At 46.4% G+C, this 19,606-nt stretch overlaps 1 protein-coding gene across 2 annotated transcripts; it reads left to right on the forward strand.

The window, feature by feature from the left end:
• Positions 1 to 996: 996 nt before the first annotated feature.
• prdm1a (PR domain containing 1a, with ZNF domain) lies at positions 997 to 18,052 on the forward strand. Of its 2 annotated transcripts, none has more exons than XM_072716701.1 (7): positions 997 to 1,444; positions 6,685 to 6,933; positions 9,616 to 9,735; positions 12,119 to 12,371; positions 14,674 to 15,668; positions 15,811 to 15,939; positions 16,085 to 18,052. In XM_072716701.1, exons 2-7 carry the CDS (start codon positions 6,709 to 6,711, stop codon positions 16,646 to 16,648), a joined length of 2,286 nt encoding a protein of 761 aa, XP_072572802.1. In that variant the 5' UTR covers positions 997 to 1,444; positions 6,685 to 6,708; the 3' UTR covers positions 16,649 to 18,052. The 2 variants fall into 2 exon arrangements, with proteins under 2 accessions (XP_072572802.1, XP_072572801.1); XM_072716700.1 differs by lacking the exon at positions 997 to 1,444 and adding an exon at positions 4,436 to 5,368.
• Positions 18,053 to 19,606: the final 1,554 nt, after the last annotated feature.

Here is a 19,606-nt window from a genome sequence, read left to right on the forward strand (position 1 = left end):
ATTTGACGTTGATCGTAACAAAACAAATAATTTTTACGACGAATTATAAAAATCGTAATGATTTATAACATGTGACGAGCAGTAAGTTTAAGAGCCCTCTAAATATTTGTGAGGCAGCGGACTTCGTGGATAGCGGTGTGGATTTCGTTTCATTTTTCTTTTCCTTACTAAACCTTGAATTGCAGTTTACCAGCATATAAAACCCTGAGATGCAACTATTTTAATTCAGTCACGATTGAGCGACCAATGGTCTTAGCTGGAAGAACAAATAAGGGTAGGATACATGGTACAAGACTGAAGCATTTTCTAAAAAATGTAATTTGTCTAATACTGCGGCCCATTTGAGTTATAACGAATTATCGCCCGAGAACGAATCGTAATAAAACGGCACATTTAAAACTAATTACTGAAACTATGCAGTATGGCTAATATCCGAAAAACCCGAATGCATTCTTAATATTACTTTATATAAACTTCAATTATACGAGCTTTAAAACACATTTCGTTTATATCAAGAGGCGAAACGGTTACAACAAATGAATGACTTTCAAAGGGAAAATAAATCAGATTTGGTTACTTTTACTGCGAATATATCTGGTATGTTTTTGCTCAAAATGCACACTCACATCAATAAAGAAAACCGACGATGTAGGCAACATTTTTTTAACATCACCCTCCCAAATATAATTTATCTGTAAGATTAAATTTACAGTTATTCCCGAAATGTAGCGTAGGCTATTTGTTGACTTCGTTATAATTCAAGAAATGTAATAGATTTTTTTCAGTGCGAACTACTAAATGTTTGTGCTATGTACAGTTTTTTTTTTTTGCTACGATAAAAATAGAACAGATTGCAGCAATAACAAAATAATTCCGGAAAAGACTTGTTTTGCTTTTAAAACATGCCGGAAAAAGACAAGTTGAAATTAAATCACGACGCGGATGCGGATTTTAGTCTATTTAATTTAGGCCTACTTAAATAGGGATGTTTTACAATAAAAAACGAAAGAAATCATCTCTACGCATATTTCCCAGTCGCCAAGTTTAACAAAAAGTAAAACGACTGATAGAAACAGTTTGTTGCGTAAGCGTTCTGAAAGTTGCTCACGCCGAAACGAGCAAGTTAATTTAGTTTGCGAGCCGGTCAAAGTCGGAAGGGGATTTTGAAAACAATTAGTCCATCAGAGTTATCGAGAGTGTCAGCTCAGAGGAGTTTGTTTTGTTAATTGCTTGTGTTAAGCCTAATTACGATTTTGGGTGGAGCTGCCGGGACAGGACGCGGAGGTGGGGATAGGCGCTTTGCAAATGGAAACTGGAAAGTGGTATCTTGAGAAGTTCAGTGCATTGCGGACTAGCGAGAAGAACAGACGCGCAGGAGCTACAAAAAAAATCGGGATAGCGACGGAACTGCGCTGCTGGGGAATTTTAATGGAAACGCGGACAGGTATGTGCGGCGCGCATTGCGCTTTTGACTCTTAAACACCACCGTCGATTACTTCATTTCACTTTCGATTATTATTTTTACACTGACAAAATATATTTTTAAAATACGGCACCATCAACTAATTTCCTGTAGCCTGTGATTCATGAATTAGCCTAACAAGGAAAAAGATTACTTTCTTAATTGTATACATACAGGTGTTAAATTTGTCTTTTTAAAATGGGTTTTAAAATTGTACTTAAAAAAAAGTTTTGTAAGAATAATAGTAAGTAATATCGCTATGTAACTCTAGATGCCTTAGTTTGGAGGAAAAACAAAACAAAAACAAATGCCAAGGTATACGCAAAAAACGTAGGGACCTGTAAGCATTATTTAACGCAAGATTTAGGGCCATGATGATTTAACCTGAATTGACCAGCGGTGTATATGTCGGTCTTTTTATGCCTCTGAATGAACTTAAGTCTCTGATTTATTAAAAATCTATTAACTTTAAAAGGCAGTCGGATACGGGATTTTTTCCTCTAGTGGCATAATCCAATATTGCCAATAAGTCATACCTTGCTTACATCACCAAATGACCATGTGAGATGCTTTACTGAATTTTACGCCGATCGCGCTCGGACTCCGTCCGTGTCTGGCACATGCTTTGCGTCTCGTACCGTTTTACCGTCACGGTCTCCTGCTGGGGTAAGTTTTGCGTTTGCCGGTTGTTGCCCCTACACGCGCCGACGGCTATGATTTACAATCGCGAGTCCTTTATATCTGCGAAATGTAACGCATACCGCAACTTGACATCTACAATAACATTATTTCAGGCTACAGCTGTCAAAGGGAGCGGGTATATCCAGTTACTTCTCTGTCTCGCGTTCAGTGTCCTTTGTTACCCTTCAAAGGGTTCCCTTAATTTTGACAGATAACGTAGGCTACTGTGAATTGCACATGTGCATTTTTTATGCCAGTAGTATTTCGGCGTCCAAAGGTGTGATAATAAGCAACTACTGTTTTTCGAAGGTGGATCTTCTAGATGTGGTGTCTTGTTAGTCTACGTAACTGGCGGGTGAACACAGTCGAAAGTCTTTATGTAGGTATAAAATATAATATAATGTGTGTGTGTGTGTGTGTGTGTGCGCGCACATAAAAACTTTCGATTCTTTCCTCTGTGAGTAGGAAGTTGTTCATTGTATCGAATTGATTAGGGAAAAGAAATCACATACGCATAAAGTGAGAAGGTTTTTGCTAAATTCGTCCAATAGTGAAAACATTATTACAGTTCACATAGATAATTCGAAGGGCAGACGTTTTGAGTCAAATGACGGTTACTGCCGCACAAGTGCTTCTATATTGTATCTGCCGGCAATAACTTTGCGTTTTCGTCTTGAGTCTTCTCGGTTTCATACACCCGTTACTTGAATCTCCTGGGGGAGAAAAGTGCTTCTCGTTTTTACTTCAAAAATATCTCTAAAAAAATCACATTTCTTCTTCTTTTGATTACCCTTTCAGGACGAAAAAGAGAGGAAGTGTAGTGCTTATGAATATTTTTATATGTAGAATGGTAATTTATAATCTAACAATTTTGCTGACCGAAGAGGGTAAGGTAAGCTTCTAGTATTCTAGCCATTGATTGTCTTGCTTTGTGTTCTTAAGATTTAATGAAGAGTCCACTTAATCACCGTTGTGGCTAATTGAGTGTGATTGGCTTGTACTGGGGCTTAAGGGGTTGGCTGTCTGGGCATAGAATTGATCAGCCACTGGTGCCAGTATCCCCAACCCCAAAAAAAAATGCCTCTACCAGACCTGCACTGAAACAAAGTGCTAGTCCAGATGGCCCATACCTAGATCTCCGTGATGAAGGTTTGAGGAAGTAGGTTGGATTGGCAGGATTAGGAGTGTGGGGGGCAGTGAGGGTCCTCGTATACACTCCATGCCCCCCCCCCCCCCCTCAGCCTTATTCCACCAGGCCAAGCGGGGAGATCATGGCTGGGTCTAACCTCTCTAATTCTCCTAATGGCTGCTTCATTGTGGGATTATCTTCTTGCAGAACAACGATGACCCCCCCCCCCCTAACAATAGACAATATACACACACTCACTTCATCTGTGGAGGTAACTCCAGGCAAATCCAAACTTTTCCACGTGGCTTGTGGTTTGAGAAACAAATAGAGATTTTAGTGATTTAGCATTTCAGTAAAGCTTGGCATTGCATGTGTATTCAGAGATCCTTAATATGCTTCGGTTGTTATATATGGTTTGCTAGGCACCAGCTTCTGGAGGGTCCTTATTGCTACTTTTTGATCCACGCTAAAAACTCGTCTCTCCTTCAGTGTATCGCCTTTCACCTGAGAGCCCGTGGGCAGTAGCTTCCACTCACCATTGGCAGTTTCCCTACCTTCCTGGCGGAGAACAATGGGCCAGTCTTGGCATTATGGAGGCCCTCTGGGGCACTGCCCGTGCACTGGGGTCCCCCTCCCTGTACCCAGCCCACTCCCCAAGGCAAGCAAGCCCTCATGAGGACCCCTGCAGAAACAAAAAAGCAATTTAAATGTGCATTGAGAGCCTCACTCAGCTCAGCTTTATTGAGTGGGTGACCAAACAGGCCTGGGGGGGGGGGGAGTGCTGCATTTTTAAGGCCGGAATGAAAGTTGGGGGAAGTGATTGGGGGGCGCTGTACTTCACAGTGAATGCTTCCAGCCTCTGAGGGGTATAGATGAACCACATGTTGCTTTTAAAGGGAGTTCTTGTCTAGTTTCCATTTTCTGTTGTCGGTCCCAACCCCCCCCCTCCCCCTCCCCATGCGATCCGTTTATCGGTATGTGTCCTGAGCACACCCTAACCCCCTCCCCATGCGATCCCTTTATCGGTATGTGTCCTGAGCACACCCTAACCCTAACCCTAACCCAAAAACAGGTGGGCCATCCTTGAGTAGTCATTTCCCTTGGGCCTGTTCTCCCGCTTCCAGGAAGTTGTTGGCCAACAGGCTTGCAAGTGATGTGGTTGGTGCCTGACGACTAAATTAGCTGAGGGTGCTTTTGTATCCTGCTCTGCCCCGTCCCCCTCCAGCAGGGCTTGTTGTTCCTTGATTTCCCCTCGTTTCAGGCCTCGACACCCCCACCCTGCCGCTCGCTGAGCACAGCTGTCAGTCAGAGAGACAGATGTGTTTTAAGTGTGTAGAAAATGCATTTTGTCATGGTTTAACCCAAATACCAGAAGCTACTCTGCCTGTAATTAATTACTATAATAGTAATAGCATGTAAATCCAGGAGCGCTCTATATATATATATAATTTTTATTTTTTTTTTGTCAGTCAGTCTTGCTGTAGATGCCGGTTGTTTCTGAGTGTACAGTCCGGCAAGAAGCTACCTATGCGTGATGAATACAGTAGCGCCTCCTTAAGGAGAGGAGGAGCAGCTCATGGCAGGACTGTTAATCCCTGCCTTGCTCAGGGGAGAAATTCATTCCTATGGCAGTTGTCATCGGAGGCTGTTGGGTGTTCTTTGTGACAGAAGTGTGGGTAAATTGGGTGTGTGTAGAATGCTGGAGGCTGTGACATTCAGGCGAAAGTACTCCATACTTCCCGTGTTGACATTTTTTCGGTCGAAGCGCAAAGGTGACTAGAAGCTCAGAGAGTGAGTCGTACAAGAGCAGGGGAGAGGAGGGCCGGTAGTGGGAGGAGCCAGAGAATGGGGGCAGGATCAAACAGCCCTCAAGTTTGGAAAACATTCAGTCAGTCAGTCAGTGAAGCAGGAACTCTGACAACGCGCACACTGGAGTAACTCCTGGGGTTTGCAAAGGCGAAGAGGCACCTGTCCCTCCTACAGACAGGGACACACGTACGCACACACACACACACACACACACACACACACACATACACAGGACTTCCAGGTCTCACTCAGTCAGCTCTATGTGTGGATGTGCACAAGGCATCTTAGTAAGTACGACTTTCTCTTTTCTAGTCACTGTTTTTCTCTGTAATGTTTTTTCAGTACATTTTCACAATTTTTCAATGTGATTTTAATTTTTAAAAATTGGTTCAGCTTATTTTCTTTAGTTTGCTTAATTACTATCATACTATTCACAATTCTTTTGGCAGTAAAAACCTTTAAGCTAAACATTTAACATTTTACTGAACAGTATCTTATTGATTGACTTCGCTTAACCTTTTTAAAGGATGTGTGGCTGTTCAGAGAATGCCTGCCAGTTTCATTATTAGTCTCACATTAGACAGCTGTTGTCACATTCATTTTTGGCTGAACTTTCAAAAGAAAACTAAGAATTGAAGATGTGGCGTTTTATTTATTTATTACTATTGTTACTGCCTGACTACATCTGCGTGCCATTTCTGGGCTATTAATAGCCTTAATTGTTTAATAAAATATTTAACTAGCTTACTTAGTAGTAGTATACTATATGGCATCACTGACTAATTGCCAGGCAGCAACCTGAGTGTTGACTGGTTCTCGGCGAACCTTGTATCCATTTCACGTTGTGTCCCTGCTAAGGGGCCACAGGACGTGTGTGTGACTGGCGACTGGCTGGGCTGACCTCTCTCTCGCTCTGACGTGAATGAGAACTCTCCGGAAGTACTGAGTTAGGATGTTTTGTTTTTTTTTGGGGGGGGGGGGGGGGGTAGTTGTGCAGCTGGTGGTGTTTTTGAAGCCTGTTTTGTGTCTTGGCGGTCCGTGTGGGAAGATCCCCCCCCCCCCCCCCCACAAAGAATCCCCTGCCCTTGCTTCTGGGTCAGCCTGCCGGTTCCGCTCGCCTGCTACGCCACGGCCCATTTTAGCTCCATTCATTCAGTCCCAGACGGAACTTCCTTCCCCTGTTTGTGGCACGCTCTCTCTCTCTCTCTATCTCTCTCTCTCTCTCTGCGCTCCAGAGCAGGGCCCCTTGTCGGCCGTGACCCCCACAGAGCTTTCATGTTTGTTGGCCGGCTTGTTCTACGCAGTCCTTTTCCGCACATTGCCTTCATGACAGACAACGGGGTTTGATCATGGGTTTGCAGCATTATGAAGAGAAGTCACTTTTTAAATATTTTTTTAATCGGCGTGAGTTTCAGTGCTGTTTTTGTGGACGATGCATTTGTTTGGACTTTCTGTCATGCCTTCTGAAGTTCACTGGATTAAATTTTATTTTCCCTTCATCTGGGTTTAAATGCCACCACGTCGGCACTGGAAATTGGGGTAAGAGGTGTCCGTGTCCTAACAATCCTAACAGACCCCCTCCTCCACTCCAATTCCACTCCAGGCTGCTTCTCAGCATAACTCAGCCATGTGGACCACTGAGGGTGTTCCCAACATCGATCGCGTCAGCACGGCGGCGGACGTCCAGGATGCGGATATGACAACGTGGACCGAGGCAGAGTTTGAGGAAAAATGCACCTACATTGTGTACGACAGCCCCATGGAGGGGAGTCCGGACAGGACCGCTCTGACTCGGGCCGAGGCCTCGCTGCCACGCAACCTGCTCTTCAGACATCCTGCAAGCTCCGCAGAGGTAGGTCTCTCACTTACGGGAACAAAAAATCACTCGCTCTCCAAAATATGACCATAGATATTTTGCAGTCAGCTGGTTCAAATACGAACAGCCAAGTGTCCACTTCCAGTGTATCCTGTTCTATGCTTGTGGGAGACGTATTCAGCAAATTGTGCCCCTTAGTAACAACGGAGCTGTCAGGGTGAGCTTCTAAGATGCCCCGTTTGGCGTGAACCTGTGTGTGTGCTGGGGAGGGAGGGTAGAATTACTGGGAGCTGAGGAGCTTCCATCCTGTGATTCATCCATTCAGTCGGGCGCAATTTGCTGGATACTGAGCCTCGTGTCGTTTGCTTGGGGGGGCAGTTCCTGTGCGGTTGGCAGCCAGCCTCGGAATGCCGGGGGGGGCTCTGTGTCTAGATGGATATTTTTTCACTTTTTCTTTCTGGGGTGGGGTTGGATATCTCACCAGGAACAATGAGCCTTTCACCTGGGGTAAGAACCAGCGCCGCGAGCCGGGCATTAGTCTCCTGTACCTTTGCGGGGACAAACTTTCTAATGTCGCTGTGATGAAGGTCTAGGTGGGAAGCTGGTGGCTTGGGGGGAGGGGGGGGGGGTGACAAATTTGGATGTCTGACCATCTAGTTATTTATTTTTTTTTTATATTTCAATTAGCCTGAAAATCAAATCCTTCATTACGTTTATCAGCTGTGCGTGTGAGTCTGCTGGTAGCTGGTAACTGTGAGCCTTCACGCCCATATGGGCGTACTCAGGATGTATATCGCCCCCTTCAGGAACGTAAAACACGGCCTCCTAATATGCCTCGGTAGGAAAAGAAACAAGAGACTTCAGAGTGTGGTTAGTGCGTGATGGGAGAGCTTGGGGGGGGGGGGGGGAGCTTTGCCCCCACTGTTTTTGCCTGATTACCAACGGAGGCCCAACCAGCTCCCTGTGAATTATTCATTTCCCTACTATCTTGTGGTGGGGGGTAGTGCGAGTGGTTATTACACTGAGGTGTCACATCTATAGGGGGGGGCAGCAAGGCGACGGAGAATAGGGCAGCGTATCACACCGACTGCCTTGTGATGCATTATCTGCCTTGTGACGTACTATCTAGCTCGCCTGTGCGCCGCTTCAGACAAAAGCATCTGTTAGATAGATGCCAATGGGAGAACGGTGATGGAAGCAGCTCGACCTGTTAATGATTTATCTGAAGTAGTCGCTGATCTGAAAATGCGTGGGCTACGCCGCTTAGGTTATCTGAGGGGATATGAGGGGGACTCCCTCACGGCTTTCAAGGGAAATCCTCGTATGTGATGTCGAAGGCGGGTTGCAGGGAAGGGTCTGCAGATTAGACCACCGGGCTGTGCGTAATCCCTGCAGAGAAGCTGCCGAGGTGGCGGATAAAGGCCCCTGTGTTTTCCGTAAAACACCAGCCCCCCCTTTGAAGTCCTTTATCTCCGAGATCCAAAACGCTCTGTAATTTCAGGTGTTGATTTGCCTTCTAAAGACATTCTGTTTGTTTTTTTTTTTTCTTCCAATCCCATACTTGGGTTTTCACTGGGGCCTCTGCTCTTCTGCCTGCCAGGCTTTTCTGCCTTACGGAGCAAATGCTGGAATGACACATGGACAGAAAGGATCAGGACCAGCGAGACGGAAGAGATCTGTGTGTGTGTGTGTGTGTGTATTCTCTGATCATGAGTATTCCTGCCAGAGAGAATGGACATAGTCCTGTATTGTGTATATCTGTATTGTGATTCAGTAAAATGCTGTAAGGGACCACAGAGGCTTTCATAGATGGAAGATGAGTAGGTTTTTGGGAGGTGGAGTCTCTGACCTTGTGACCTCAGATGGCCTTCATTGATAGGGGGTGCTGAGTGTGGCTCTGAAGATCACAGGTGCCTTTACCTGGACCCAGTGGAGCATCTTGTGGAGAGGGAGCTTCAGTTGCTCCTCAAAGAGTGACCAGAGTCACTGGTCTGGAACCTGTTACCTTCCTCCCGCTGCTCTCCTCGGATGTATTTGGAATCAACGACCAGACAAGAAAGGAATCGTTCAAAGTGCCGTTGCTGTTGAACTCCTTACCTGAGGGGAGTGATGAATTGTCAGTGAACCATAGTTAAACAGCAGTATTCATCAAATGAAGACTTGGCACCCAAAGCCATAGAACTGGTTTCTGTGTTTCTCGCCATACGGGCTTTTGAATTACCGCACTTTCCTATGCATTCCCGGCCTCTCCTTACTGGATCTGAGTGCACTTCCTCTGGGGAAATCAGTTTTTTCCGCCCCCGGTTTTTTTTTCCCCGCATTGTTTTCCATTCTTTGATGAATGAGTGATGTTCACTTTTGCTGCTGGGGTGGGCAGTCTTCACTGGGTAAATGGGAGCACAGGAAGTGAGGAAGGCTTCCTTTGGGAGCGCTGGTCTGAATAGAAACTTGGCTGAGGATGAGGGCACGCTCTGGCCAGCCTTCCCAAATATGGTCAGGCAGTGTCTTGGTAAATTGCAGCCGTCCTGTGGGAAAGTTCATCAGTTCGGCTTTTGGAACCCAAGAGGGAACCATGTATCTTTTTAATATGAGTTTTCAGCTGAATGTTCGCTTTGAAACGAACAGCTGTAGGTTATCGCAGCAGTGAGATTTGCCTGTTCATGGTAGTATGCTGACGGTGATTTAATGTCCTACTGGTTTTTTTTCCTCCTCCTTCAGGTGATGGGAGTTGAAAGCAAAGAGTACATCCCCAAGGGAACTCGCTTTGGCCCCCTAGTGGGTCAGTGCTACACTGCAGAGACGGTGCCCAAGGATGCGAACAGGAAGTACTTCTGGAGGGTGAGTATTGAGGTCCTGCTCCCCAGTGATCTGACTCAGCCCCTCACTGCTGGATTTTGTCCGCTGCGCAGACAGATTAAACCTTTTGGGAAGTGAGATCTTGAGATGTTGACAGACGTCTGCGACTTGACGCTCCTTAGCGAAAAACACTCGATGGCGGTTTTGCGGCCATAAGTTTCCAGTGGGCACCGTGCAGTTGGCAGGGGCATTCTCGATGTCACTGAGGTGAAGTGGGATACGGAAACGGCTTTCACAACGAAAAACAGCGGTGTGGGAGTTTTCTTAAAAAACATGTAGAACCGCACACATGAGCACGGCTGTCGGAGCGCAGAGTGCGGACACAGATATCCGCCTGCCTTTCCTCTGCTCTGCACCCCTGGGTGACGTGGTCGGCAGGGCCTGCTCCAGGCTGCCGGTAAAGAGACGCGCTCGGCCGCCTCGAGCTGACTCAGCGAGGAAGTGGCTTGGGGCCGCGAGCGTCTGCAGACGCCGCTGGAGAGGCTGCATCGCAGCTGCGTGCTGGAGGCCCCGGTGTGACAGTTCGAGCCCAGCAGGAGGGGCATGGGCAGATCTGAGTGTGTGTGTGTGTGTGTGTGTGTGTGTGTGTGTGTGGGGTGGGGGTGGGGGTGGGGGGGGGGGGCGTACGGTTACTCTCAGGCAGTATGGGGCTGGCACAGTAACTGTAAGTGACTGTTATGAAGCAGGTCCACTCTGGGGGAAAAGATCAGAGAAATTATTTCATCTATAATGAAGCCTCCTTAATCCCAGCCCTGGTATTGTACATGCGCGCACACACACACACACACACACACACACACACACAGACTCAAACTTTCGGTCCTTTTTCTGCTGTTGAGGAAACTGTTTATTTTGGTCTTTTTTTAATTATTCCTTTATGTTATACGTAGTTTTGGTTTTGAACTGACTAAGACAGTCGTACCTACAGTAAATCGTGAAGTGGAAACGTTTCAAACAAGAAAAAAAACCTTTTTGAAATAGCTTTGTGACACCCCTTCTTACAGTGTAATACTCGGTGGTGACGTCTCTGTTCCTGCAAATGACAGAGTGAATCAACAGCCCCTAAAAAAATAAATCGGCGGGGTGGGGGGGGGAGTTGGGGCGGTTGTCACAGAACGTCCCCAACCTGCTTACCACTGAATTGTGTGATGGCGTACATCACCTGCTGCCTTCACCCCCTCATCACAGAAATACCACACAGACTTGTATCTCACCCTCATCTCTTTGATTAGACCACACTCACTTCCCCTTTTCTCCTCATAAAGGAAGTCATTTCAGCACACACAGAAAAGAAAAGTGCTTCTTTAAAAAAAAAAAAAAAAAAAAAAAAAAAAACAGAAGGGAGAACCCCCCCCCCCCCTACCCCACCCCCAAGGGCTGGAAGCCTTTCTGGCAGGCTGGTCATCGGGACTTCATTACCAAACAAGCATGGAATGAAAACAAACCTCAGATGTCCTAAGATTACTTTGCTTGTTATATTTCACATTGGCGTCGTGTACATTTTGTGTGCCATCACGCCAGTCATTTTTTAATTTCTTCCCTAATTGAGAAGGTAATTGTTCCACAACTGTACTTGAGTCCATGTTTTTTTTTCATTGATGAAAGTGGACAGTTTGTCATCCACGTGAAAAGAGTTGATTTGCCATTTCAGAAAAGCTGTTACCGTTTCTGGCACCTTTTAATGAATGTTGAAGCGAGAATGTGATTACACAGCACTCATCAAAGAGTAATCAATAATTTAGAAACTACAGCAATTTAGAAAGTTTCAGCATCAAATAAAAAAAACAACTGCTTAATTAAACCCGCGTGATATTAAAATTAATAATGCAATCTTGTAGCGTTGAGCTCATGCGTTTAACGCAAGTACACAGCAGCAGTTTGCTTTGATAGTTTCAGCTGAAAGAGAAGCAGCCGGTTCCACTGTACTGACGACGGAAGCTATGAGTCCACTATGAGAAAGATGCGCTATACAGGAATAACTGTAGTAAGGGGAGAGAGAGCGAGCATGAGAGCGATTGGGCGGGAGTCTCGGCCCTGCAGATTCACCCTGAGATTGTGGGTGACATCATGGCGACTAGGCTGACTCAGCCATCGAGGGTTTGAGTATGCTCAAAGATCCGGGTTTCAGCGTTTCCCACCCGTTTGTGAAGAGTCTGTGTCGGGTTCGGCCCCCCCCCCCCACCTCCCCCCCCCTTACTTTATGGTCTGCCTACAGAGAGAAGCTGCAGTGTAATTACAGTACATACCCCAGAGGATGGGTTCTTAAGCTGCGTCTTTCTTTTTGAATCTTCACCAGAAGCGTCCTCCATCTGTCCGTAACCTCTGACCCCCCCCCCCCGGTCTCTTTCTCTGCCTCCTTCTACAGATCTACTCCAAGGGGGAGTTCCACCACTTTGTGGACGGGCTGGACGAGGACAAGAGTAACTGGATGCGCTATGTGAACCCGGCACACACGCAGCAGGAGCAGAATCTGGCCGCCTGTCAGAGCGGCATGAACATCTACTTCTACACCATCAAGCCCATTTTGTCCCATGAGGAGCTGCTGGTGTGGTATTGCCCCGAGTTCGCCCAGCGCCTCAACTACCCACCCTCTGGAGAGCTTATGATGCAGAAGCTCAGTAAGTACCCAGCAATGTGCCGTTATGATCCACATGTCCTGTTCGCCTGGTCTGTCGACTTCCAGCTTTGAGATTCAGTTCTGAAGTTTCTCTTTGAGGCTCTAGCTATTGTTCATATATGACAGGATTCCCCTGCTGGATGTTTGCAGTATCTTCTCTACTCTCTGTCCCTTATCCTGTGGCGACGATCTGCCTGGTGCGAACTTAGGCCAAAGGGCTCTGGTGGGCCGAAGGAATGTGGGAAGCAGACTGTCAGACTGTGCATTGCATTGCCCCAGGGCAAAGTGTGATGAGTGTGTTTTAAAGTAGTGTTTTCATTAGATGCATCATGGACGGAACTCAGTAATGATGGCATTTAATTACATGGTGCTTCCTGCGTAATGCTGCAGTCATTGGTAGTTGAATGTTCTTTCAACATTAAGTTGCCTAACACACTCGTTCTGTTTGTTGTAATAAAAGCCTTTGCGCTTGACAGCCGGAGACAGAGGAAAGAGGGTAGACGTGACTTTGCCTTAAGGGACAAAGAGGTCGTGTCCATTTCTGTTTCTGAGCTGTGGTGTGTGGATGTGGGTTGCAGACCCATCCCTGCCACCTGTTCGGGGCCCATCCAAGGTTCCTTGGTTTCTGGTTGAGCTACTTCTACAAGCTCTAACGGTCGTTCAGAATGTGTGAGACACAATGAGGTCCTTACCTTGCCCTGACCCAAAGCCTCGTCATACCGAAAAGCAGCTCATGGTGTCACTCCCACGCGGGACTGCTACATGATTAAGCATGAAGTGCTCATTGAAGTTATCGGTGACATGACGCTGGAATCTGCTAGATATTCTCCACCAATACGGGTAGGCTATCTCGTAGCTTGGGTGTTTTCGATTTTGCAAAATTACCTTAAATATGCCCCCACCCCAGCTTTGTGTGTGATAGGTAGGCTAGGCTAAAGGAAACTGTCACAGTTTTCTGGCACGAGTCCTTCATTTATCTAGGGGGTTGGGAGACTCCTCCATTGACTACTTGAGCTTTCTGGCGTCGTGGATCTGCTGACAGATTGATATCTCAGTCATCACTGACTGACTGCTCTGTGGCAGCTCTCGGGTGGGCTAAGCAGAGTAACCCAGGCAATCCAGAAGGCTGAGAGGGGTTTGTGCAGTGTTTGCTCACTGGGAGACAGCATGGATTCGCCCCCTCGCCCCCTACATACATTCAGGAGCAGAGGTGCCACTTTTTACATTTAATTAATGCTCCGCATTCAAGCTTGATCCGGAATGTTGAGTTTTGTTTTGCAGCTATGGAAAGTTGTCAGTATATGTCCTATCCAGCTCTGTCTGATCACTGATTTCATTGTGTGTGTGCTGGGGGGGGGGGGGGGCTTGTGTACCTTTACAAGATGACAAAACCAGGCAGTGGGGTTTGCTCTTTCTTTTCCTCCCTCAGATGGAGGGTATCTATCACTTGTAAGGAAGAAAGGTTTCTATGGGTATTTTATGTAAATTAGCCTTTGTCGATAGCTTCCCGAGGTAAGCACACTCAGGATAGTCTGACTTTTCATCTTGACGAAGTCATTAAAGACAATTATACAGTGAGTGCAGTTGAAGGTTAACCTTTCACTAGTAACCAGAAGGACTGCATTAACTGATCCCTCCAACTCGCCCCAGTGATACTGGCTCCCAGAAGCCATTCATGATTTGGAGGGAGAGTTTAGAGACACTCAACAAGCATTCGGTGACCGCCAGCCCCGTAAAATGATATTTAACTTAACTATTTAACTTAACCACTTAACTTAACCATTAACAATCTCTGTGGGACTTCTGCTGTGTCTCTCTCCCTGGTCCCTCATGATCTGATCGAGTCGAAATGTTGCCCCTCCCTTCCTGTTTCTTGGTGTATGTAAATATTCTCGATGCTTGGAAGTATGACTCCAAGTAGACATCCTAAATCCCAGGGATAAATAAATCCCCGATTTCACTGGTGCTCAAAACTCAATGGCCGCCGTGGAGCTCCACGCCTCATCCCGCCTAACTCATGCTCTGCTTCGGTCCGTTCAGCTGGCAGGGAGACGAACTTGCTGTGGTTTGGCCTCATTTGGCAATTTCACAGCGGTTTCCCCAGCCCCCCCACCCCCACCCTGCTGGTCTCTCAGACAGAATCTCGGTATCCCGCCATTTTACGCAGACAGACGCGTCCAGCTGTGGGGATGAATAAGATGCTCCCCGAGCCAAGCTGTCGTGCATGAAGCGGTAGAGTGGAGAGGGCTGTGTCTGGCGGTCCGGGCGACGTGGGTAACCCAGTGTGTCCCCTTCCCCCACAGAGCAGACCCTGATGGAGGCCAAGCGGCAGGTGGCCGAGCCGGCCCCACCCCGGGACAAGGGCAAGAGGGAGCACAGCGTCTCGGAGATCCTGAAGGGGACCCCGCAGGAGCCCAGCCGCCCGCTGGCCACGCGGCCCCCCCACCCCGAGGGCTCGCCGCCCATCAAACGCAGCCCGGAGCGGCCGGTCTACCCGCGCGTCATCTACCCGCTGCGGCCCCACGTCCCCGGATTTAACCACAGCTACTTAGCCCACTCCCCAGGCCAGTCGTCGGCCACACCCAGCCCCACAGCCCGCAGCAGCCCCGAGAGCAGCCCCCAGAGCAGCCCGGGGCTCACGCCCCTGACCCCCCCCTCGCAGGAGCAGAGGGAGGGGCTCCTATTTACTCCTACTATATATAGCCGCGGTTTTGGACACTACCCCGCTTACCCCTCTCCCAGCCATCTTTCAGCCGCTTTCTATTCCAATCCCCACTATTCTCGATACCTTTTGCCACACTACCAAATGGGATGCAATGCAATCAATGGAACTCCAGGGGGCAGCATATTCCCTCACATGTACCCTCTTTACAGCAATATTCTCCCCGGGGGCGGGCGTACGCCCCACATGCCCCTGCCTTCTAGCATCCTGCCCCCTGACGGCGCTCGCCGTTTCGTGCTCTCTATGCCTGACCCCCCACACCGGGACATCCTACTGCCGGCGCCCACCAGCGCCTTCTCCGCGGCCACCTCCCTGAAGGACACGTCCCCCTGCGCCCCCAGCAGTGGGTCCCCTACGGCCGGCGCGGCGGCCACCACCGACTGCCTGCCCACCAAACCCACGCCAGCACTGCAGGCCGCTGCCCGCGCCAACGAGGAAGCGATCAACCTCAGCAAAATAAAGCGCAGTAGCACTGGCTACAAAGCACTGCCGTACCCTCTGAAGAAGCAGAACGGCAAGATAAAGTACGAGTGCAACGTCTGCAGCAAGACCTTTGGACAGCTCTCCAACTTGAAGGTGAATTATTTTATTTTTATTTTTTTTTAGCCTGAGTTGACCCGGTCTGGGTTGAGAAACACTGGTCTAGTGAAGAAATATTTCCATGATATACAGAGCTCAGAAAATGTGATGTTGTGGTAACAGTGTACTGGGTTTGCAGGTGCACCTGAGAGTTCACAGCGGTGAGAGACCCTTCAAATGTCAGACCTGCAGTAAAGGTTTCACCCAACTGGCCCATCTCCAGAAGCACTACCTGGTCCACACAGGTGAAAAGCCACACGAGTGCCAGGTAAGCAGATGTCATCGTTTGCCCATCTGCATCCATATTCGCCTGCAGATATCTCTCTTTACTATGTCTGTCCATCATCCCCATACCTGCATGCGCTCCGCCATCGTGGATGTTTTCTCTGATATTTTTGCCGTTTGGGCTCCAGGTGTGTCACAAGCGCTTCAGCAGCACCAGCAACCTGAAGACTCACCAGCGCCTACACTCAGGCGAGAAGCCCTACCAGTGCAAGCTGTGTCCGGCCAAGTTCACGCAGTTCGTCCACCTGAAACTGCACAAGCGGCTTCATACCCGTGACCGCCCCCACACCTGCCCGCACTGTCACCGCAGCTACATCCACCTGTGTAGCCTCAAGGTCCACCTCAAGGGCCACTGTACGGCTGCCCCTTCCCCAACGGGACGCCCCCTCGACCAGCTCAGCCGCATCAATGAGGAGATTGAGCGGTTCGATCTCAGCGACAATGCAGACCGCCTGGAGGAGATGGACACCGTGGAGAACGTGGTGGAGAAACAGATCCTTGGGATGATATGGCGGGAGATGGACCTTAAGGCCTCCTACCACAAGGGCGGTGCCAGTGAGCTGCTTTCCACTGGGTATGGCCTCTATGAACCTGGTAGCGAGGCTTCGGTTATCAAGTTGCGTTGTGGGAGCCCTCTGTCTCTCCTCCCAGTCAAAGTAAAACAGGAATCTCTGGAACCCATGAACCCTTGAAGCCCACCATGATGACCTTCACTGAAGGAACTGTGACACATAAACTGACTGTGCTTGTTGAGAGCCAGGAAACTCAGAGCAATCAGTGTACATAGTCTCCTTTTTGTTAACAAGGCCTTGGCTGCTCTTTCAGGGACTTTTCTACTCAGGGCTAAAAACAGGCATTGCCTCAGACTACTCTTGGTCTTGTATTTCTTCCAATGTTAGACAATCGTACTTCCAATATTGTTTTCATTATTTCAGTTATTTGGTTCAGTTATGTATTATTAATTTATTATGCAATTTGACATTGTCGACCAGTGAAATTTGGAAATATTGTTTACAATGACTGGGTAACTCATTGTAATTGTGTTTTTATGTTTTCTGTCCGTGGCCATTCTTTTGTAGATATTTTCTCCTTTGTTGTCTTAGGTTGCTTAGATCATTGAAAGAGATCTGGATGATTCAGTATTCAGGGTTTGTTCGTCTTTTTTTTTTTCCTCAATTAGATTGACTTGTTTTGCATTGCCAAATGTAGACATTTGAAATGCTGAACTATGGGATGATTTAATGTAAAAGTTCTGCTCTTGTCTTACGTAGTTGCCCCGTACGTAAGGTTTTCTTAGTAATTGTATTTGTTGAATTCTAGTTCTATTTAATTGAAACGAGGGCATTTTTGTATATTTTCAACAACAGTTACCTCAATGTATGTGTCCAGATGGAAGAGAGCGGCTGTAATATTTATTGCTTTGCTACTTGAAGGTGAGGAAAGGAACCAAAATGAAAAAGATAAATGTAGCATATCAGCTGAAAAGCTGGGGATTCTTTATTTATAGTCAGTCATTGATATATTTTGTCGATACCAAAATAAGAATTTGATGTAAAGACTAATTGAGTTTTTGGATTTGAAGCTAGTTACCAAAATTTAACTTGGTTTTGTTTCAAGCCCCCCCCCAAAAAAATCTTAATTTTTGGGGAGGGGCGGGGGGTAAGAGTACTCTATGTGTACATATTGTGTTCCTGGATTGTGATCTGTTCTGTAGAAACTGTTCCACGTTTGTTTTCTGTTCATCCACTTGCTGTTGTGAGTAATACAGACCAAAGCACTCCAGCCACCCTTACTGGTTTTTCTGCCGGTGCTTTTCTCATACACAATTTGGGATTTTTTAAAAATATATACAGTATATATATAAAATTATATCATTTTAAAGACTTGTCTCCAACACATTGTGCCTGTTGGTGAGAGCAGGAGTCATGTGTTAAACATGGCAGGTTCTGCTTATTTCTGAACTTCGACCAAAGTTTCACTCTTACTGCTTTAATAATTGGAGTACAACCGTTTCTTATGTTTACATACCAGTTTACATAATTATTTATGTGCGACATGTCAAAATGTTAATTATGATATAAATGTTCATCGCTATACACGTGTTATTGTCTGTCTTCATTTACTGTTCATTAGCGTGGAAACACTCGTCACTATAAGAGTTATGAAGTGTAGCTGTTAAGAGTGAAAACTTGCTACGTGGGGTAACAGTTGCAGAAACAGATGGGCGAGGTGCGGTTTTCTTCAGGGTCTTTTAAGTTATAAAAACGACACGAGTAATATTCAATATCAAATGAAAAATTAGCGTATGCACCTATAGTGTATATATACCATAGAACCAGGGGGGAAAAACGCTATTTAATCACACACACTGCCTATTTTGTTACCTCATTTAAATAGTAGTGTCATTTAGCACTTGTAACCCTCTAAACGCAAAGGCTGGTGTAAACACCCGAAAACATACAATTATAGATTCTTATATCTTTATGAAACTATTTTTGTGTCTTACAAAATATTGCCCGATTTGACGGTCTCGCGCTTGGTCTATGATATTTAGACTTGATCTTCTACCCTCGCAAGAATTTTGTCTTTCCACACCGTAAAATGACAGCAAACGAGAATAAATCTTTATTTTTCTTTTTGGGGTGCACGGTGTAATTCTTGGAGAGGCAATGGAACGAGTATCGTGTGGTGAAATAAGCGCAACCCAGAGCAAAACTCTGCCCTCAGCTTCCGGCCAGAGACATAAATGGTGCAATGGGAAGATGCAGATACCATGGCCGCGATGGGGACGGAGGCACGATGACTGTGTATTTTTTCAGATGCAGAAATAGACCTGTCCTGATGTTGAGTCATCCGCTTTTCATGATTTATTTTGGAAGGTCAAGTGGTGCATACATCTCGTCGTTCATGAGCGGTTGTGTCAAAACGAAAGTCCTGTTAGTGCCCTCGCGTTATGACAGCCTCATCTCATTATGCGTGCTATCGGAGACTTCTCCTTTTTCCGAGTATTGATCTTACTACTGGTGAAGTGAAACTTGGTGTGGTTCAAGCTTGACACAGCAAGTTCCACTGTTTAAAAAGACGTCATAAGTAAGAAACTGCTTTGTAATTTTAAATATAGTGGGCGACTCGAAGAAAAATAAACGGGGTTCCCTCAGTTTTTCCTGCGACTGCAGCGCGAATTGGCTGCGCGTTTATACGGAATTAAAAGTAAAATGGGCTCCTGGTAGTAATTTCATTATTTTAACCATGTTAAGCGGTTCCAATCCGCGGTGGAAACAAATAGAAATAATTGAAATCGCATGTACTGGCTGTCTTACGCTGTATAAAAAACTATTTTAAGTAGGCATATTTTAAGTAGGCCTAGGTTGTTTCAGATGACTATGGTGTAAAAACGTCCGTTGTTAAGGTATATCTTTTGCATTCCCAGGATGCCAAACATAATGCTTGACATCAGTAGCCTATTACTCCTATATGTACATAATGAACATCAATCTTTTAAATATCCATATAAATTAATTTGGTAAATATAGGAGAAAACAGTACAATGTAGTATAGCCTATAGCCTACTTTAGTTCTTAATTTTACAGTTTCAAATTTTTTTTTAATAATCAGCTCTCTCTCTCTCTCGCTATATAAACATATGTCAT

Source organism: Paramormyrops kingsleyae, chromosome 9 (assembly GCF_048594095.1).
Source record: "Paramormyrops kingsleyae isolate MSU_618 chromosome 9, PKINGS_0.4, whole genome shotgun sequence".
NCBI lineage: Eukaryota > Metazoa > Chordata > Actinopteri > Osteoglossiformes > Mormyridae > Paramormyrops > Paramormyrops kingsleyae.